The following is a 21,051-nucleotide window of genomic DNA, read 5'->3' on the forward strand; positions in this document are numbered from 1 at the left end:
CTTAGGAAGAAACCAGATTTGTCAACCTAGAGAAACTTCTAAAGGAAGAGGTAGAAAATCTGGGGGGAAAGACACTGTTCAGGTGAAATAATCAACTGAATTGATATCAATTTAATCTTCAGATCTGACCCCATCAGGACCTGGCTTACCCTAAACTTTACTGGGAGGGTTGGCTCAGGCGCCATCTTGTCACAAAGGGGACGTGCAGTGAAAAGAGGCACCTTGACAGCAGGACCTACCTTTGTACCAGCTTTTAATTCCCTAAAGAGAAGCCAGTGTACAACCCTTCCCTTGCCTCACCCTCAGCACTGCCCGGGGAAAGTCCAGCCTGCAATACCAGTTGTCAGCTCAGATTCAAAGTCAGATCTGGATCCTGTCCTCAGCTTGCCAATTAAAGGTACCATAATTACTACTTTCTCCGAGTGCTTTGAAGTTTGCAAGGCTTGCTTAGGTCCCCAAAACCAGACCCAGCTCCTCTGCTTCCTGCCCTCACGACCCAACTTTCTGCCATTTAATCGATTTTTGAATGTCACGAAATGCTTAAGCCTTAGCCTCACTCCGTTCTCAGCTCCTCGTTTCTTGGCGTGGATATTGCCACCAGAGATGGGGCTCCCTTTTCTCTCTCTGCTACCATAGGTCTTTAAGGCTTAGACCCCAAAGCACTTTAAGCCAGGAAGAGGGTTTTCCTAGGGCTTTCTTGGTGCATCAGGAGAAATGCTTGTCTGAACCAGACAAAATGAGCCCCATCCAAATGGCCAGAGTGAAAGGTCAAAGTCATGACCACATGACCCATTCCTAACTTGTCCAAGCCATGTAAAATAAGGACAAGTGCCGACTTGAGCTTTTAAAGACCCCTAAACATTTTTTAGAAGATTTTTAAAATGTATTTATTTGAGAGAGAGAGAGCACAAGGAGGGTGTGTGGCAGGGGAGTAAGGAGAAGCAGGCTCCCCACTGAGCAGGAAGCCCCACAGGGAACGTGGACTCCATCCTAGGACCCTGAGATCAGGACCTGAGCCGAAAACAGATGCCTTTTTTTGAAGATTTTACTTATTTATTTGACAGAGACACAGCGAGAAGGGAACACAAGCAGGGGGAGTGGGAGAGGGAGAAGCAGGCTTCCCGCTGAGCAGGGAGCCCTATGTGGGGCTCGATCCCAGGACCCCGGGATCATGACCTGAGCTGAAGGCAGACACCTAACCGACTGAGCCACCCAGGCACCCCCCAAAAGCAGATGCTTAACCGACTGAACCACCCAGGCGCCCCAAGACCCCTAAACATTTTTGAATGTTTGTTTATGTGTGTGTCTCTAGGAATGGGATGTGCAAAGATGTTTATGACCCAAAGAAGCAAAAACCTGCTGTAGGCCACTATTTTTCTTTCTTTTTTTCCCCCTTTTTAAAAGATTTTATTTATTAGAGAGAAAGCGAGCACAAGCAGCGTGGGGAGGGGCAGAGGGAGAAGGAGAAGCAGACTCCCCACTGAGCAGGGAGCCCAATGTGGGGCTCGATCCCAGGACCCCAGGATCATGACCTGAGCTGAAGACAGATGCTTAACCAACTGAGCCACCCAGGCGCCCCTAGGCAAGTATTTTTCAAAGTAAGGTCTTTCTGGGGCACCTGGGTGGCTCAGTCATTAAGCGTCTGCCTTCGGCTCAGGTCATGATCCCAGGGTCCTGGGTTCGAGCCCCACATCAGGCTCCCTGCTCGGCAGGAAGCCTGCTTCTCCCTCTCCCACTCCCCCTGCTTGTGTTCCCTCTCTCACTGTGTCTCTCTCTGTCAAATAAATAAAATCTTTAAAACAAACAAACAGACAAACAAAGTAAGGCCTTTCTGCCACAGAATCCCATTCAGTAACTTTAAAATGTAGCCAGCTCCCTGGGCTTTATCTCTGGACTATTGAATCAGAATCTCCAGGGATGGACTCTCACACCTGGTAATGATGCTCTGAACAAAATGTTACTTTCTAGCTGCTTTTAGTTTTGCAAATGCTTGAGGTCAGAGGATGACAAAGACTCCCATTTTCTTTGTTCTTCCCAAAGGGGCCTGTGCCGTGGCTGAGCTCTTGCGGGTACCTCAAATCTTCTTGAATATACAGGGACGTCTCTCGTAGCATCTGTCCGTTGCATGCAGGGAAAGAGCAGTTCATGCAGGAGTCCCCCTCACACTGAGGGCCTTTGCTCAATGCTGGCCAAGTTGGCTGGACCATAAGTGTTGCACACCGAATACCTCTGCCCCAGCGCTGCCACCCACCGGGAACGATCCTATGGACAAAGAGCCGCCCAACTCAGGACACAAACCCAGCTCTTCCTCACCAGGACACAGTGGTAGAATAAGGTCAGTGGACTCTTGCCTTGGATCCGTTGGTGCCGGGTCAAGCTGGAACCCACATCAGAGGATTCCCTGTGCTTAGAGCCTCTCACTGCTATGGGTGAGTGGCAGACAGGCTGGTTGCTTCTCAGGCCCATTGCATGGATAGGCCTGGTGCTGGAGGAGGCTGCCTGGAAGTCAGCTACTCCTTTACTCTAGGTTACTAGAAGACTGAATGTCCATGTGGGTGCTCGATCCCAGGACCCCAGGGATCCTCATGGGTGTCCATGAGGGTGCCAAAGCAGCTTGCAGCCCTGCCCTGACTTCTGCTACATGTGGGGCTTGTGGAGAGTGCTGCAGGCAATGGGACCAGGTCGGAGCTGGGGCTGGATGCCTCGCCACACACTTTGCAGGGAACAGCTGCTCTCCTGTGTACGTTTTCTGGTGGGTAAGCAGGTTGGAGGTCAGAGAAAAGTGGCTCATGAAGGAGACTTTTGTTTCTCATTTGTGTGAGTGCTTTGGGAATGACCAGGGGGTGCTCCAGGGCCAGCTCCTTCCATAGTCAGTGCACTGGTAGGGTGTCCTGCCCGTGTGGGCCATCTAGTGCTGGACTGGGTGAGCCATTCTTCACAGAAGGTTTTAGGACAGACCGACAGTGGGGTGGGAGACAGGCATGGAGCTGGGGAAGCTGTTCCTCTGCGGGGGAGAAACGTGCTCCTGCTTTATTTGTAGGGAGATAATTGTGATTCTATTTGTAAGCCTCTGTTGTCTCTAGGCTTTTACTGCTTGCAATTCTCCAGATTCTTGTTCTCATCTCTTTTCAGGAGAATGGAAGATGCCATCTTTCCTCCTAAACCAGTTTCTTCCTTTCATTTGTCTGAGAAGGTAACGAGAAAACACTTAATCATGGCTCCTGCATCACTCACACAGGGAGGATTTGGCTCATCAATTGTCAAGAACGCTACCAAAATACTTTCAGCAGCAAGGGTAAAAAAGGGGACAAGAATTGTCTTTCCAGAATCACTTTTCCCTTGATTCAAAGCTGCACCAAGGGCAGTGTTTCTTAGGTTCCCTTCTACAAGCTTCTGTCCAAGTCAGACAGGGACCGGAGAGTTCTTAGCTCCCTTAATGGCCAGATGGTTCTCTACTTCTGAACTCCGCCACCCTCACCTGGAAGTAACTCCCATAGGATCCCTGCCTCTCTGTGAGAAAACCCAGGAACCAGGGACTAAGGCTCCCACTTCGGGGAAGGTGGAAGGGATAGGCAGGTAATAGAAAAGAAAGCAGCCTCCTCTCTGCGGGAGGATCGGCCAACTGACCCCTTCAGCACCAGGAATCTGTGGGAGAAAGGAAAGTGCTGGGAAAGGAAGTATGCGGGAGACCGGGGTCGGGTGGGGTGGGGGGGGAGTAGGGAAGGTTGTCTGTCTCCAGATCCCTTGGCTTTCTTCAGAGAGATAAGACATAATGAAAGGTAAGTGGGGGCGGGAAAAGTTCTGAAAGCACCAGCCCGAGGACGGGAAGGGAGACGCCAGGCACCTCCCTCTCAGCCCTCCCGCAGGCACTTCTGACCGCTGGGGTAGGTGGAACCGGCCTGCCCCCTCCAGCCAATCAGAAAGGTGCCTCGCGTTCCCTGGCGACCATTAACGCCTAGCAGTTGGTGTAGTGGGAGGAGGCGGGACGATGAGAGCACAAGCTCCCCCGGCCAATCGCTGTACTCCTTGGGAGGTAGGGGCGGTGCCTCTGGAAACCGGAGGCGGGGCTGTTTCCTTGGCAACGATGCTAGCCCTCCCCGAGTGGGTAGGGTGGAGATTAGGAGGAGCAGAGAGGGGAGGAGGCCAGGAGGAGTGAGGGTGGGCGCGCCGGTGCGGAGGAGTAGAGTTCGGGTTGGGGGGTGGGAGCCCCAGACTCAGGAGCTCAAGGCTGGGGGTGGGGTCCGCCTAGGTTCCCGAGGCGCGGCCGAAGCTGACCCCAAGGCCCGGGAGGGGAGGGGAGCTAGACGCCGCCCCCGCTGGCGCCGGGAAGCGTCGCTCCTTCTCGCTGACCTTGGTCTCGCTTGTCGCCTCGCCCTTGGCCACAGGCACTGACGGACGCAGGGCCCGGGTGACGGATAGATAGGCTCCTGGACGGACGGAGACCTAGGACATAGCACACAAACTACCCCAGCCTTTCCTGCCGGCTCCAGGGCTCCCTGTCATCCCCCACCTCAAAGCCGGGGCCATCCAGCCCAGGGTTAATGCCAACGAGTTTCCACCTCCAGCCGCTCCTAGAGAGGCCGTGGCGCTAGCCAGCGGGGGAAACTGGCCGCGGACGGACACTTCCTGTGCGGGGGGGAGGGGGGAGGGGGTCGGACAGCCGCAGCCCAGCCGGGGCTGGGGGGCCAGACGGCGGGGTCGCGGGCGGGGAGCGGCGTCCGGGGGCGGCAGGGCGAGTCGTGAAGACCCTCGCCTCCGAGGCCACGACGCACGGGGGCCTTGGAGGGCCCCAGGGCAAGGCGAGACCTTGTGGGTGGGGGCGGGGCCGCGGGTAGGGGAGGGGCCCGGCCGGCCAGAGAGGCCCGGGGTCAAGACGTCCGGCCTCAGGGGCCCGGTCTGGGCAGCCGGGTCCCCTGGGCGGCGCTGAGCAGGCGGGCGGCGAGGGCCCGGGTCTCAGGGTACTCAGGCCTGGTCGCAGGATCGTCCGCCATCGCCGCCGCCGCCGTACTGGGAGCCGGCGGGGATGGAACGGGAGGCGTCGCCGTGGGGCCTTGAGCCCGGGGATGTGCAAAGTCCTGACGAAGTGGGGAGCCCCGAAGGGTCCCTCAAAGGTGAGGGAGGGAGCGTCTCTCTGAGGAGCGTGCCTGGGAGCGGGAGAGGGGGCTGTGGGCCGTGGGAGGGGAAGAGAGCGGGGGGTTGGGACACCTGGGACTTGGAGGAGGCGGGGGCGGGGACTGGAAGTCCTGGGTCGGCGGAGGGGGAGGTGGGAATTTCAGCACCTGCTCCAGGGCCAGCGACCCTGCTGGAGGAGGAGGGAGAGGTTTGTGGCAACTAGTGGTGGGACCAAATGACCTTCCAGGCCCCGCACAATCTGGGTTTTCTGTAATTCTCTGATCCTGCAGGCAACATGAGTGAGAATGAGGAAGAAGAAATGTCTCAACAAGAAGGCCCTGGGGACTATGAGGTCGAAGAGATACCCTTTGGGCTTGAACCCCAGAGCCCTGGGTTTGAGCCACAAAGCCCCGAGTTTGAACCCCAGAGCCCCAGGTTTGAGCCTGAAAGCCCAGGTTTTGAGTCCCGAAGCCCTGGGTTTGTGCCCCCAAGCCCTGAATTTGCACCCAGAAGCCCTGAATCAGAGAGCCCTGAGTTTGAACCCCAAAGTCCTAGGTATGAGCCCCAAAGCCCGGGGTATGACCCCAAGAGCCCTGGATATGAACCCCGGAGCCCTGGGTATGAACCCAAGAGCCCTGGGTATGGACCCCAGAGCCCTGGGTGTGAATCCCAGAGCCCGGGATATGAGGCCCAGAATCCTGAGTTCAAAACCCAAAGCCCTGAATTTGAAGCTCAAAGTTCCAAATTTCAGGAAGGTGCAGAGATGCTTCTCAATCCTGAGGAAAAGAATCCCTTGAGCATCCCCTTGGGAGTCCACCCCTTGGACTCCTTCACCCAGGGGTTTGGGGAGCAGCCCACAGGGGGCCTGCCCCTAGGGCCACCTTTTGAGATGCCCACAGGGGCCCTGCTGGCTACACCCCAGTTTGAGATGCTCCAGAATCCCCTGGGCCTGACAGGGGCCCTTCGGGGGCCAGGCAGGCGGGGTGGCCGGGCCAGGGGTGGGCAGGGCCCTCGGCCTAATATCTGCGGCATCTGCGGGAAGAGCTTCGGGCGGGGCTCCACCCTGATCCAGCACCAGCGCATCCATACGGGTGAGAAGCCCTATAAATGTGAGGTCTGTAGCAAGGCCTTCTCCCAGAGCTCTGACCTCATCAAACACCAGCGCACCCACACGGGCGAGCGGCCCTACAAGTGTCCCCGTTGTGGCAAGGCCTTCGCCGACAGCTCTTACCTGCTTCGCCACCAGCGCACCCACTCTGGTCAGAAGCCCTACAAGTGCCCGCACTGTGGCAAGGCCTTCGGTGACAGCTCCTACCTCCTGCGGCACCAGCGCACCCACAGCCACGAGCGGCCCTACAGCTGCCCCGAGTGCGGCAAGTGCTACAGCCAGAACTCGTCCCTGCGTAGTCACCAGAGGGTGCACACCGGGCAGAGGCCCTTCAGCTGCGGCATCTGCGGCAAGAGCTTCTCGCAGCGCTCGGCCCTCATCCCCCACGCCCGCAGCCACGCCCGCGAGAAGCCCTTCAAGTGCCCTGAGTGCGGCAAGCGCTTTGGCCAGAGCTCGGTGCTGGCCATCCACGCCCGCACGCACCTGCCGGGCCGCACCTACAGCTGCCCCGACTGCGGCAAGACCTTCAACCGCTCGTCCACGCTGATTCAGCACCAGCGCTCGCACACGGGCGAGCGGCCCTACCGGTGCGCCGTGTGCGGCAAGGGCTTCTGCCGCTCCTCCACGCTGCTGCAGCATCACCGGGTGCACAGCGGCGAGCGGCCCTACAAGTGCGATGACTGTGGAAAGGCCTTCTCGCAGAGCTCCGACCTCATCCGCCACCAGCGGACCCACGCAGCCGGCCGGCGCTGACCTGGGGCCCCGCCCGGGGGTGGGGAGGTGGTGGGCACAAGAGAAGGGGCCAGGGAGCTAGAGAAAAACCTTTAGAGGGGATAGTGGGAAAGCTGGGGGGAGGACGGAGGAGTCTAGGGCCAGGGGGCCGGAAGTTACGTGCCCTGGAGACTTATGGGAAATGGGCTATGAAGAGGGGTTGGAGAGAGGCCAGGCAGGCAGTGGGAGGTTCTGGGAGAGATCCAGGAGAGAGGTCAGCAGAGAGCTGGCCTCGGCGGCAGCATGCCCCTCGGTAGGTGCCTGGCGTGGCAAAGCGCTAGGCGGGGGTTGGGGGGGAGGGGGGAGGGTTACTTAATTAGAGTGGGGTAGCTTAGATTGGTAGCTACTGAGACCCTCCTTGAGTCAGGAAGGGGTGAGGGTAGGTGGGGTGGGGAGTGGGCCCTGGGGTGGGGCTTGGGCCTCAGTGCAAACCCCAGCCTCCCTTGTCTTCCTCAGGCTTTGGAGCCCCTGAATTTGAGTTCAATAAAAACCTTTATGTGGCAAAAGAGACTTGTCCTTAAAATGTGTGCAGGGGCAGTGCCCCGGGCAGCGGGAAACACTTCGGTGATAAGTACACCGAGCCAGTGAAGCCGTAGGGTCCTGTCTGGGAAGCGCTTTTATGTTCCAAGTTTCCCTGGAATCTTAGAATCTGATGCTCAGGAGACGTGACCCGCCCATATATCCCCAAGTTTTGTCTCATGCTTTGAATCCTGCACAAACACACAGGGAGCCCAGTGTGGGAGGGGTGAGAAAGCCTTCGACTTTGTGGGTTATCCCTTTTACCAAACACAGAGAGAGGGTCTGTCCTTGGGCCAGAGAACAGACCCTGTTCTCATAGCCAGGCATAGAGCCTGTGTTCCATCTCTTTTTGGCTCCCTGCGTCTAGTTGTGCCATCCTCCTCTCCCCTCCCCAGCCGGAACCTCCGGCCATCACTTTGTGCGGACCCCGAGTGCCCAGAACCACAAAGAGTGCCTGCAGTCCCGACCCCACCTGAAGGGGGCACATAGGGGACCCAGTGAGAGGATTAAACAGCTCTAGCCTTTAAGACCAACCCACCAGGCTGGGCCTGATTTGCCACACCTCTGCCTCTTTTTTAGGACCCCTGGGCCTATTGGGATCACCCTGCTCCCACCCTGCCTTTATCCTACTTTTCTTTCCTATCTGAGCCTCAGCCCTCCTAATACGTGGCTCTCAGGAAAGAATGGCGAGTCGGTGTTAGCGGTGAGTCTGTGGGATCCTGGGGTGTGGCCCGCCTTGACCTTATTGACATTATTTTTCAAGTAAAATCTCTTGGTCTTTTAAAGACCTTTGTAAACTTTATGCACATTTTTGTACAGATACCCTACCACACATAATTTCAAATATTAAAATACTCCATATTTCATATAGTTCATATATGTAACCTACAGATGTTAGATAGAACTGCATTTGACTACCTGACATATTACATTTGTAGACATTTACTTTAACACATTTCAATTATACAACTTAATTTTTGTACTTTGGAGCTGTTTTTTTTTCAGCTCCCAAACATGTTTGTAGGCCATTGAAAGCCGGGGGGCCCTGGGCATGGTGCTTGTGGTGCTGAATTGATAAAGGAGCCTGCATGCTACTTATGAACCTTAGCATTTAAAGCAGGTCAAGTGAGGGGGGCCTCAGCTGCTCGGCCGCCACCCCTCTCTTCCACACAACAGCTCCTGAGGTTCCCTCAGATCCCAGGTGGGGCAAAGCAGCCCAAGAAGGGCATGCATCTTTCTCAAGGTCACCGCAAAGAACTAGGACTCCAGTGCCAGGTCTTTTGCAGTCCAGCATGCCGCTTTGACCACATCGTCCTGCACAGCTAAACCATTTTTTTAAAAAGTCATCTTTCCATCCAACGTGGAGATTGAACTCATGACCCCGAGATCAAGAGTCGCCTGCTCCACCGACTGAGCCAGCCAGGCGCTCCACAACTAAACCATTTTTTTAAAAAGATTTTATTTATTTATCTGTCAGAGAGAGAGAGAGAGAGCGAGCACAAGCAGAGGGAACAGCAGGCAGAGGGAGAAGCAGACTCCCCGCTGAGCAGGGAGCCCGATGCAGGACTCGATCCCAGGACCCTGGGACCACGACCCGAACCAAAGGCAGACACTCAACAACCGAGCCACCCAGGCATCCCCACAACTAAACCATTTCTATTCCCCACCTTTATCAAGCACAGATGTGCTCCCAAAAGTTCTAGACCACTTGCAAGTGTTATATCATGTTCACAATAGCTCTGAGGGATATACAGTTATCATTCCCATTTTACAGATGAAGAAATGAGTCCCAGAGAAGGTAAGTAGTGGCCCCACCTGGCACAGCTGCGAAGCAGCAGAGCCTGGACTCAAACCTGACTAGTTTTGACTATTTTCCCAATGATACTAAGGTGTTACTTTTTCACTTTGTGCCACGAGGACGGTGTTTTCCAGAGGCTACATGGCCTGTGAGAACATATGTCATCATTCGGACAGCTTGTGGGCAATGTGGACTTGGGTGTCCATATGTTTTAAATTTTTCTCCATTTGAATTTCTAATTGAACAAACACCAATAGATATAACCCATATAGACAAAAACTCTGGGGATCTTTAATTTTTAAGAGCATAAAGAGGTCCTGAGCCCTAAACATGTGAAGGCCACTGAATCAAACACTTATTGAATGTCTTCTTTGTTGCCAGCCCTGGGGAGGGTTCAGTGTTGGTAACACAAGTGAGCAAAGACTGAATCCTGCCTTCTAGAACCTCCCAGTCTTGAGGGAGGAGCCCACACCGTGTTATGTGTACTAAAGGGGTATAAAGTGAAGATGAAATGGGTCATTTTGTCTAGGAACCGAGGGGATGAGAAAAGCTTGAGAGTGCTTTGAAGTAGGAAGATTTTAAAGGATAGAAAGGGGCTGGAATTGGACAGGCTGGCAAGGGGAACAGCATTTGCAAAGACAGGGGCGGGGAAGGACATGTGGGTAATTGAGGACGGGGGCTCTTAAGGGAGCGGGGATATAGATTCCTGGGCAGGTCTGTTCCTGAAATGAACCTCCCAGATTTTCTGTGCTATTTTGCTCCCAACCCTGATGAAAATGTTCACTTTTTGGGTGTCTGTCACAGAGCATCAGCGACGTAAGAGGACCCTCCCCATCACTCTCCAGCCTGCTATCCTGCTTTATCTTCTTCACAACCCCTCCGCCACGTGGAATGACATTTCTACCTTTTCACTCTGTTTTCCCACTGGGGTGATGCTTCCTGGGGGCAGGGACTTGTCTGTCACATTCATCACCGTGCCCTCGGGGCACAGAGCAGGCCCTGACACAGAACTCTCAAGAAATACTGCGTGAGGGCGCCTGGGTGGCTCAGTTGTTTGGGCGACTGCCTTCGGCTCAGGTCATGATCCTGGAGTCCCGGGATCGAGTCCCACGTCGGGCTCCCTGCTCTGCGGGGAGTCTGCTTCTCCCTCTGACCCTCCCCCCTCTCATGTGCTCTCTCTCATTCTCTCTCTCTCAAATGAATGGATAAAATCTTAAAAAAAAAAAAAAGAAAAGAAATACTGCATGAATCCATAAAAGCCGACGGGCTTCACGAGACCTACAGATAACTTCATGCACTTTTAGCATTTCTGTGGTATTTCTGACCATTAGAACATTTTTCCCCCTCTCTGGGAAAATGGGCCTCACTTCTTCCTTCCTGAGGTCTTTCTTATGAGCCAACCCCATGGTTCCTTGGGTGCTGGACCAGAAGGGGGTTGAGGAGGTGGAAGAGGCCGGCAGGCTTTGAAATACTGTTCTGGGTCTTGTGTGCCAGGCTCGAGAATGTTCGCTTACACCCTGCAAGCAGAAGGGACCCCTCAAAGGTCACTGCTTGGGAGACGGAATGTTGCTTCTCAGCTCCCAGTGCTGGACCCAGAGGGCTGGGCTGAAAATTACTCCATATTCTGCCCCTTCCCCCCCATCCCTCCCAGGGTCCTACTGACCACAAGAGGGCAGCAGCGAGGAGCCCCTCTGTCCCTCCTAAAGGTGGGGGCCTCCGGATCAAGCCCCACCAATTGTTGTTTTAGAAAAAGGCCAGGGAGGGTCTATTCTCACACCTTAATGAATTGTCAATGCCTTATGCAGGTCAGTCTCTGAGGGTTGTCATAACAAAAAAGAAAAAGAAAAAAGAAAGAAAAGATAAAAGAGAAGAGCTGTTTGGGTCCCACTTAGAGAAAGGGTTGAGAAGGAAATGTTCATTTAATTGAGCCAGGCCAGAATGGGGCACCAGCATAAAAACATCACAAAACTGGACGGATTTTCACATTTATTGGGTAAACATTGGCAGGCACTGTGTTTGGTGCCAGGAGCCGGGTGGACAGACATGGCGGGTGCCTTGAGCTCACAGCCTCCCGGTGGGGGCCACGGTGGGGCGTGGGGCGTCCCCTTGGGGGCTGTGGAGCAAGGACGCCAGAGCCCAGGGAAAGACCGAGCCTTGAAGGGTGGAGATGCCATGGGCCCACCCAAACGTTTTCTCCATCTTCCCGCTGGCACCCTCCCTAGTTCGGTAAAATTGTGTGCCTGGCTCTGTGATGTTACCAAGGTGAACATGACTGGTACGGTCCCTACCCCCATGGAGTCCATGGCTGGATTTGAGAGATGAGCATTAAGTAGCGAACATGATCCACGCAATGAAGGAGAGTGCAGGAATGTTCCAGGCAGAGGGAGCAGTCTGGGTGAAGGCAGTGAGACAGGAAGGAGCTTGGCTCGTGAGGAAGGCTGGTGTAACTGGAGCTCAGGAAGGGAGGTGGGGAGTCTCTGGAGGAGGCCAGGAAGGCAACAGAGGCCCGAATTTGCACTGGCATGTTAAGGATATTCTGCAGATTCTGGAAGGCATGCTCAGGAACTTGGTCTCCAGCCCCAGAGCAAAGTAGTGACACGGATCAGGTTTGCTCTCCGGCAGCACACGGAAAGCTGACAGGACTCCGGGCAGGAGAGAGTGAAGGGCAAGGTTCTGGGAGTCTGAGGCCTCTGGGGACATCCAAGGGCAGGTGGGTGTGAGGGCCGGGAGAGTCACTAGGTCCTGAGATGACAGTTTTTCCAGATTTAGAGCACATACTGTCTTCCAGGGGAGGATACTAAGAAGGACTGGGGCCAGCCAGAGCCAGCTGACCATGACAAGGCCTCCCCTCTGTGGCCTGCCCGCCCATCCCTTAGGGGCCCTCACCATGAGCCCGCAGAGCAGGCAGGCAGGAGTGAGCGCCATGTTCCAGACAGCAACACGGAGGCCCAGGTGGGGGCAGTGACTTGCCCGAAGACACACAGCGAGACATAGGTAGAGGCCGAGGGCCAGCCGGCATCCCGAGTCCAGTCGTGGGCCCTCTGCGTCAGGCTGGGGCCTCAGTCTTTGCCGTCCCCATCCTGGGCCTCCTCCTTGTGGAGGGGTTCTAGGCAGCCCGGGTCCCCAGTCTCTTCCTCGGACACTGGCTTCTCAGAGTCTTCTCTAGGGATTCCATTGGAAGCTTCTGCAGTAGCCTCCATCTTCTCCTTCAGGTTCCGTTTGAAGAAGCCAAACTGCAGGAAGACAAAACTGGAGTGAGGAAAGTCCATGGAACACTCTGGACCAATCGGCCTCGGCAAAACATCAAAGCACCCTTCATGGTAATGAGTCGTGCGTGCCACGGGTGCATGGTATCCTCTCCAGGGACGGGGCGAGCTTCCTGGCAGTATGTTGAAAAGCTGTATGTTTAACAGTTTATTCTTCAGGCTCATCAAAATGTCACGGACCAATATTTGGGGTGGGCGGTCTGTCAATATCCGGGAATACTAACAGCGATAGCCTGCGCTTACATGGTGCTTCGTATGGGCCACGTACTCTCTGTTGAAAGCTCAGAACATACGTATTCTTTTTTTTTTTTTTTCCCCCAAAACGTATATATTCTTTGGCTTAGCCATTCCAGCTCCAGGAATTAATTCTAAAGAAGTTTTGGACAAGTGTGCAAAGATGTGGGAGCCAAGAGCCATTTTTGGTCACTGTTTAAAATAGGTGGCAATTAGGGGCGCCTGGGTGGCTCAGTGGGTTAAGCATCTGCCTCTGGCTCAGGTCATGATCCCAGGGTCCTGGGATGGAGCCCCAAGTTGGGGGGGGGTGTCCCTGCTTAGTGGGGAGTCTGCTTCTCCCTCTCCCTCTGCCCCTCCCCCCGCTTGTGTTCTCCCTTGCTCTGCTCTCTCTCTCTCGATCAAATAAATAAATAAATAATCTTTAAAAAAAATAGGTAGAAATTACAAACAATCTAAATGCTTATCAGTGGGGATCTTGTCTAAATAAAAGGTGGGCCATCCAGACAGCAGCAAACCAGCCAGGTTAAAGAATAAGAGGTGCATCTGACTGTGCTCACACGGAGAGACAGCAAGACAGAGTATCCGGCGGGATATACAAGCTCCCAAGCAGTTTATATGGTATCCTTCCATTTACGTTTTCTTCTTTTTTTTTTAAGATTTTATTTATTTGACAGAGACACAGCGAGGGATGGAACACAAGCAGGGGGAGCGGGAGAGGGAGAAGCATGCTCCCTGCCGAGCAGGGAGCCCGACGCGGGGCTCGATCCCAGGACCCTGAGATCACGACCTGAGCCGAAGGCAGATGCTTAACGACTGAGCCACCCAGGCGCCCCCCATTTACGTTTTCTACCTGTGTACACAAACACTGACTTTTCTCTTTGTTTCTCTCATGCTCACACGTATACACATATTTAAACAACAAAATTAGAACCTGGAAGAACAGAAACCGAATGGTTGTTAGCAACAACCCTCTGGGAGTGCAACAGGAAGAAAGCGATTTTCTGCGTTGTCTTTTGCTGGACTATTTGAGGGTTTCATCTGGAACATCTGCCCTCTGGCATTCTTCACCTGGCGACTCCTCCTTCAAATCCCAACTCAAATGCCTCCTCTCCTGGGAGGCCTTCCCGGACTCCCCCAGCCTAAGTGAGGCTCCAGCACAAAGGCCCTTGAGTGGAGCCCTTACCACGTGTGTGCCCCCATTAGACTGTGAGCCCCCCAAAGGCAGGGACCATGTCTGTGGGATGTCGCTCTGTCCCAGGGCCCGGCCCTTGAGATGTGGGCGCAGCCCCCTTCCCCAGGTCCCCAGTCCTGGCTCTGCCAGTGCTTGGTGGAGGCATGGGGGGAAGTCTCCCTTGCTCTTTGGGCCGCACGAGCCTTATCTGTAGAAGGAGGGAGGAGGCTGAGGCCGCCTCTAGCTTTAACGCTCCCTGATCCTGACATTCTCCGCCCCGACCCCCGTGAAACCCCTTTCCCAGCCTGGTTGTCTCAGGCAGGCGCGTGGCTCCCAGCAGCCCCCACCTTGTAGAGGACAGCGAAAATCACGAGCAGCAGCAAGAGCCCCCCGATGCCGCTCAGCACGTACACGTGGAGCATTTCCTTCTCGTAGACGATGTCAACTTTCATGATGACCTGCAGGAGGAGAGAAGGGGCTGTAAGGAGAAGGCTCTCCCACCTCCGACATGCTTGTGAACGGCGAGGTCGCCGCGTTTCTGGTCGGGACTGCGGCCCGACACCGCCAGGCTGGCCTGGACGCCTCTCCCCAGTGAACCTCCCCGTGCAGCTGCCCGAGTGAGCTGGTAAACGTGCACACCACCCATCGGAAGCCCTGACATGGCTTCCTCGGGCCCAGAATGAAATGCCAGAATCTCAGCTCAGCATGCAAAACCTTCCAGAATCTGGCTGAGGTGCAGCTTCCCTTCCCCTGCTCCGAGCTTCCTGCCTGGGTGGCCTGGGCCCCCACACGAGCTGCTTGCTCTGCTTCGGGCACTTGCCCGTCATGCTCAGAGTGGGCACGGGGTGGGTACCCTTTGCTGAGCTGCCATCGAATTGATCTCTGCCTGACACGTCTCAGACGGGTGACCGTGGGGCCCGCTTGCCAAGCGGTGGCGGGGCGCCCACGGCATCCAGCACGGCCTTCGCCAAGGCCCACAGCTCTGAGCGCCGGGAAGCTCTTCCTTCTGGGCCCAGCCCACACCTCCCACGGGGCCCTCCTGCTTCTGGGTCAGCTCTTCCAGCTCTGCCCTGGGGCTCCACGGAGCCCTCTGCTGCCCTCTGTTCCCGAAGCTTCTGAGGAGGCAAAGCCATACCTGGGCCAGGGAGGCATTGCTGCCGTAGAGGTGGAAATGCTTGCTGCTGTTGAAGGAGATGGAGAGGGAGCTGCAGAGGCTGAACATGGAGGGGGCCTGCGGGAGGGGTGGGGGAGACGTCAGGCCAGGGGAACAAGGAGCAGAGCCCACTGACCTCTGCACCCCACCTCGACTGAGGGGGAGAAGCCGAGGAGAAGGGGCCGCAGTGGGGTGCACCACGGCTTCTGAGTTCTCTACCGTAGCATCCTAATGGGCCACGTCCCACGGCTGGAAGGAAAGTTTTCCTACAGAGAACCCAGAAGAACCCTCCATAGACCCATGAAAACAGCCCTGCAAATTTCAAGCAAATCATGGTTCTCTTTCATCTGCCGCTGTGGAAATATCAGGGCTTTGCATCCGGGTACTAGAGAAAAATGCAGGAAGCCCATCTGGTGGGGAAGCCCACAGCTCAGCCCTCGGGCTCTCCCCACCCCCTGCGTCTGTTGCCAGCAGGTGCTACCTTGATCTCTCCCACCAGCTCCACAGTCCCGGTCACTTGGACGAGGATCTCCTCCTTGAAGACAAGTGGGCAGTGGAACTTGGCTCTGGGCAAACAAGGCTGCCAAGAATGAAGAGAGCAGGGGTCAGTGAGGCCTGTCTTCCCACCTGCACTCTGTCAGCCCCCACCCCAACTTCTGAGCCCATGGGCCCGGACCTCAGCCACACTGGGCAGCCTCTCGAGATCCTCACGACGGCAGGTCACAGCAGGCTCCTAGGAATGATGAGACGGGGCCTTCGGTTAGTCCAGAGCAGAGAGAGGATGCTGGCCCCTTAAGGCCAGAACGTGGCCTCCCTCCCCACTTGCCGGATCTGGGGCATCCCAGTTCACTCCCACTGGCTCTTGGCAGATTCGGAAATCACTGCGCCCAGCAGGATGCATCCATCCTCACTCCCTTCCCACACATCTGTATCCCTTTATGGGCTCACTCCCACCGACCTGGGTGTCTCTCCCCCCTCTGGGCAGTACTCACCATCTGCACACTCCACTTGTGTGTGATGGGCCCCTCGTTGTGAGGCCCCGGCACTCCAACCAAGGCCTCCAGGGCAGGCATGTTGTAGTCATAGACAGAAGGCTGAATCCTCACCTAGGACAGAGGACACGGGCCCGCAGAGCCCTAAATGCCAGCCGCCCCTCCAGCTGCCCCTCCAACCACCCCTCCAGAGGCAATCCTCACTGGCTGAGGCCCGAGGGACGCGTGGGGGAGATGTCAGGCCAGCGCGGGCTACCTATGCCCCTCTGCCTTCTCCTCGGGGCAGACCCTCGCACACCCGGCAAGGTACCACTCAAGTATCATCTCTGATGGTTCGGCTGACGCCCCCAGGGGAGCGCGGCTACCCCGCCATGTGTTCCCACAGCACTGCCCGTTCCCAGCAGGACGTGGGTCTGTCTGTCCACGGACTGCACGCTCCGTGAGGGCAGCCCCTGTGGCTTCTTTCCCTAGCAATTCCCTGCTGCCTGACACACTACTTAGCACACAGCAGGCCTCCAGAAAAATCGATGCCTGAATGAGCGAAAGAAAGAACAAAGGGCATTTAACAAGGATAGATGCAAAAATTGTTGGCACAATGCAGGTTGGGAAGGACTCACTTTGGCGAGGGCACTGAACTGATTTAAGAAACAAGTCCTGAGTACCTTTTAGATGAAAGGGCCAACTGTGCGAGGCCTGGGAGACCCAGAATCGGAGAAGAAAGTGACTCAGGAGTAGCACCATGGAGCCACGGCTCAGGGAGGCCAAACAGGGAAACTAATATCCAGTTGGAGAGGTTCTACCATTAGTCACTCGACAAACATTTGTGGACGCTTGAAAAAGATCAGGTATGTTAAATTGAAAAGGCCTAACGTCAGAGGCAGCATTTGACTTTAACCTGGAAGACAGAGAGGACTGGAACAGATGAAGATGGTGGAAGGCACTCAGGAAGCGAAAATGTGGGGAGTCAGGACAGCACCAGGCGAGTGTGACACAGCGGGAGGTAGGGGGCCTGGGACAGAGAGGAGGTAGGACATACGTCTGGAAAGGAGACTTGGGGTGAGACTGTGTGCCCAGAAAGCCTAAGGCCAGAAATCAGGGGACCCTCAACTAGGCAAGGCGAGTCACGGAAGACAGCTAAGGAGGGCAGGCTCTGGGGGGCTCCCTCACGCCAGGCCCAGAACGGAAAGGGGTGGGGAAGGCAGGCCGAGATCCAAGCTGGCAGCCTGTGCCAACAGCTGTAAGAGAGAGAGGAACCTGAGTCTGAACAGTAGTGGGGGCCAAGGAGACAAGGGAATACGGAATAGAAGTTGAGGAGGCAGGGGGGCCCGGCACGGAGGAAGGACAAATTCACCCAGACTTGGAAGTTTTGCTTGAGGAAAAGGGTGCTCTTGAGCACCCCTCCGGTGATGCTGGCTTAGGGGAAAGTGATACATTTGGTTTAGAACATGTTGAGACAAAGCTTCAAGAGGAACAATTGCACTCCTAGGTATATACCCAAGATAAATAAAACGTGTCTGCACCAAAACTTGTGCAGGAACGTTCAAGCAACACGGTCTATAAAAGCCAAAAAGTGGAAACCACCGAGATGCCCACCAGCTGACGCCCGGACAAATCTAGCTCGGCCTACCTCACGATGTAATATTATCTGGCAATAAAAAAGAATATAGAACTGGCCCGGGCTACAACGCGGATGACCCCTGAAAACACCATGCGAACTCAAAGAAGCCAGTCACAAAAGACCCCATACTGTAGGATTCCTCCCCTACATAAAGGTTCTTTCTGGAATAATGAAAATCTTCTAAAATTAGATTGTGGTGATGATTGTACAACTTTACTAATATACTAAGAGCCACTGAACCGTATGCTTTATTATTTTTTTAAAAAGATTTTATGTACTTATTTGAGAGAGAGACAAAGAGAGCACAAACAGGGGGAGGGGCAGAGAGAGAGGGAGAGGGAGAAGCAGATTCCCCGCCGAGCAGGGGGCACGACTCAGGGCTCAATCCCAGGACCCTGAGATCACGACCTGAGCCAAAGTCAGACCCTTAAGGGACTTAGCCACCCAGGTGCCCCTGATCTGTACAGGTAAATCAGGGGTGCCTGGGTGGCTCAGTCGGTTAAGTGTCTGCCTTCGGCTCAGGTCACGATCCCAGGGTCCTGGGATCAAGCCCCGCTTCGGGGCTCCCTGCTCAGCGGGAAGCCTGCTTCTCCCTCTCCCTCTGCCCCTCCCCCCATTTGTGTACTCTCTCTCTCTGAAATAAAATCTTTTTTTTAATAAAAGCAGGTAAATCGTATGGACTGTGACTTTTATCTCATTCTATCATAAAGCTGTTAAAAGGCGGAAAAAGATGCTCGAGGGCATCTGGGCGGAGAGCAGTGACAGGCTGCGGGGCCAGGCGCGCCGGGGGAGCAGGAGGGTCGTGGTGCGGAGTTGCGAGCTGGGAGGGGGACTCGAACTGTGGGAACGCATGCCGGGCGGGCAGTGAAGATGGGGCGCATGGGGAGACGCACGTAAGAACGATCGCCATTTGCTGAATGCTCAGCTCGCTGGGCATCCTGTGGTTCTGGCCGAGTGCCGGCGTCTGTGGCGGGCAGCACTGTCCCCGTGTCACAGAGGGGAGGACTGAGGTTCAGGGAGAAGAATCTGTCTGAAGTGATCGGGGAGCAGAGCGGGCATCTGAACCCAGGCTGCGCCTCCAGAGACTGGATGGGCTGTGCTCTATCACCTTCCTTGGATGATGGACCCACCCAAAGTAGGTGCGGTTATCATCCCCATTTTACCAATTGAAAAACTGAGGCTCAGAGAGGTTAACTAAACTGCCCAAGGCCACACAGCTTGAAATGGCAGAGCTTTAAAAAGATTTCAGGTCTGGCTGAAGCCTATGCGCCTAACCGGCCAGGGGAGAGGGAGACCATGAGGAAGAAGACCCCATGGGCCGGCTGCCCAGCTCTCACTGGATTACCATGCCCGCTGAGCTCACAACAGACCCCAGCTGACCTCCCTGTGGCAAAAGGGGCCTAACAGGAGAGCTTCCGGCAAGAGGGAAAGATCCCCAGTGTCCCACGCCTAGTTGGGTTCCGTTAAAACAGACATCATCAGGGCCTTTAGCAAGAGTGACTGCGCGGTGGGCCAGGCGGCAGGGAGCCAAATGCAGAGCTTAAGATGCTGGAGGGTGCTGACGTGGCTGGAGGTGGCCAGAGGCATCTGGCTCTGATGACTATCCCGAGAGAGAGAGAAATGGGGTGTGTGGGAGCAGGGGGGAGCGCAAAAGGTTTGAGTTGGTTCCCAGAGGAGTGGGGCAAGAAGGGAAGCAGGCTTCCACAGTCGCTGAGGAATCTCCAGGCTGGGGCCCAAGACCCGCCTCAGCCATTAACAGCCTCCACTCCCCAGGCACCGGGCCAAGCACTCCACGGGGAGTTAGTACCCCACTTCAACCTCACAACACCTGCAAGTTCTCGTTCCGAACGCCATTTGTCACAGCAGGGAACTGAGGCATGGACAGTTAAGCCCTTGGCCCAAGGTCACACAGATATCCAGGGGTAGAGTTGGGGTTTGGATCCATGCCTGTCCAAGTCTTCCCCACTATTCTGCTGGCAGAAGGACTAGTCTGCCAACCTCCTTGGGGAACCCAGAGGCATCCCAGCGAACAGCACTAGAAACCAACCCTACTGGCCATTCTCTATGCAAATGGGCATCTGACCTCCCCAAGGGCCCCTCTCCTCCATCATCTATTCCAGAGGAGATGGCTCCAGCCTCTGTTCTAAACGGGCTACCTGCCTGGGGTCCCTTTCCTGCTGGGTTCCTGCCCCAGTCTGCCCTGACGCCAACATGGCCTTGGGCAAAGACAGTTTCTCTTTGGGGCCTCAGTTTCCTCCATGGGAAAACAAGAGTGCCTTCGGCAGTCAGTGCCTACTCCTCTCTGAGGTTACCTCTAAAAAGGCCTTAGACTCCTGGAGCTTTAGTCTCAGGGGCTGGCCTCCCTCTTCTTTGTTCCCATGAAGATTGCTATTACAGCTCCGAGCATATGGCATGAGAAGTGACAGATCATTAACACAGAGGTTAAACACATGAAATTTGGTATTCCAATAAGTGCTGGAATCTGACCTTTCCCCTTTAAGTGGCTGGGTAACCTGGCAAGTTACTCGGCCTCTCTGTGCTGTGGATGTCTCATCTGCACGCTGGGAATGGCCACGCCTCTACCTTCTGGGGTGAGAATCACAGGGGAGGGGGTCACATCTATAAAGCACCAGGCAGAGAACTGGGTCAGGGGCCCTGACGGACTTAGGTAAGAGAAAAGTACCTAGACTAGAACTGTGGCTCATTGAACGTGTGAATGAAAATCTAGGTTCTCTCTCAGAGTGCTTCTGGCTCTCAAGCTCTGCGATCCCACAAAGGATCCAGTGCTGGAAATGAGCTGGAAGCACTTCCGTGGGGGCTGTGAGGAGCTCTAGAAAGGATCACGGGATGAGGCGGAGGGCGCCGGGTTCGCCGAGGATGAGGCTCGTGTCTCTGCAGCCTCCACGCTTTCCTCAGGATGGGGCTGGAAACCGTGTGACCCAGAAGGGCCTTTTCACACGGAGGTTCATACCTGGTAGAAGTGTTTGACAAGGTGGCTCTTGGGACCCTTGGGGGTGAAGCTGACATACAGTGTGGAGTTTTCCTTGCTGTGGAGAGAGGGAAGAGCAGAGGTAGAAAGAGGAGAAGACAAGGACCCAATCTCCAGCAGGGCAGGGGCCCGGGCCAGGGGAAGCCTCTGAGGGAACCCCCCAGGGACCACGCAGCCTTGCTCTCATGTAACCTTCCAGCGCTCTGCTGTTTCCCTTTGGAAAGTGAGGTTCGTGGAAGGGGTCTGTCTGTTGCCCAGCGTCCTGCCGTGGAGGGCCAGGGCTGGAACCCAGGCGGATGTGCCTTTGGAGCTGTGTGCTC

At 55.4% G+C, this 21,051-nt stretch overlaps 2 protein-coding genes across 3 annotated transcripts in view; one reads left to right on the forward strand and one right to left on the reverse strand.

Annotated features, from left to right (window-relative positions):
* Nucleotides 1-4,814: 4,814 nt before the first annotated feature.
* On the forward strand, nt 4,815-7,497 carry ZNF768 (zinc finger protein 768). Its single transcript, XM_006737976.3, has 2 exons — nt 4,815-5,111; nt 5,403-7,497. The coding sequence occupies exons 1-2, from the start codon at nt 5,024-5,026 to the stop codon at nt 6,971-6,973; spliced, it is 1,659 nt and encodes a 552-aa protein (XP_006738039.1). The 5' UTR covers nt 4,815-5,023; the 3' UTR covers nt 6,974-7,497.
* Nucleotides 7,498-11,277: 3,780 nt separating this feature from the next.
* Nucleotides 11,278-21,051, reverse strand: part of ITGAL (integrin subunit alpha L) — a 38,763-nt gene continuing 28,989 nt past the window's right edge. For both annotated transcript variants that reach the window (XM_031033174.2, XM_031033176.2), the window contains exons 25-31: nt 20,714-20,789; nt 16,125-16,238; nt 15,809-15,865; nt 15,614-15,712; nt 15,115-15,210; nt 14,327-14,437; nt 11,278-12,541 (exon numbers count right to left, since the gene is read on the reverse strand). In XM_031033174.2, the coding sequence (XP_030889034.2) occupies nt 12,368-12,541; nt 14,327-14,437; nt 15,115-15,210; nt 15,614-15,712; nt 15,809-15,865; nt 16,125-16,238; nt 20,714-20,789 (727 nt within the window). In that variant the 3' untranslated portion in view covers nt 11,278-12,367. The remainder of the gene's footprint in view (nt 12,542-14,326; nt 14,438-15,114; nt 15,211-15,613; nt 15,713-15,808; nt 15,866-16,124; nt 16,239-20,713; nt 20,790-21,051) is intronic.

Source organism: Leptonychotes weddellii, chromosome 5 (genome assembly GCF_054177405.1).
Source record: "Leptonychotes weddellii isolate Sample4059 chromosome 5, ASM5417740v2, whole genome shotgun sequence".
NCBI classification, from domain to species: Eukaryota; Metazoa; Chordata; class Mammalia; order Carnivora; family Phocidae; genus Leptonychotes; species Leptonychotes weddellii.

What these genes read in the sequence shown, in the direction of transcription:
- ZNF768 (XM_006737976.3), top strand. Translation starts at nt 5,024, where the DNA reads ATGGAACGGGAGGCGTCGCCGTGGGGCCTTGAGCCCGGGGATGTGCAA. An exon ending in CCCCGAAGGGTCCCTCAAAG is followed by an intron (nt 5,112 to 5,402) that starts GTGAGGGAGGGA and finishes CTGATCCTGCAG; the next exon opens with GCAACATGAGTGAGAATGAG.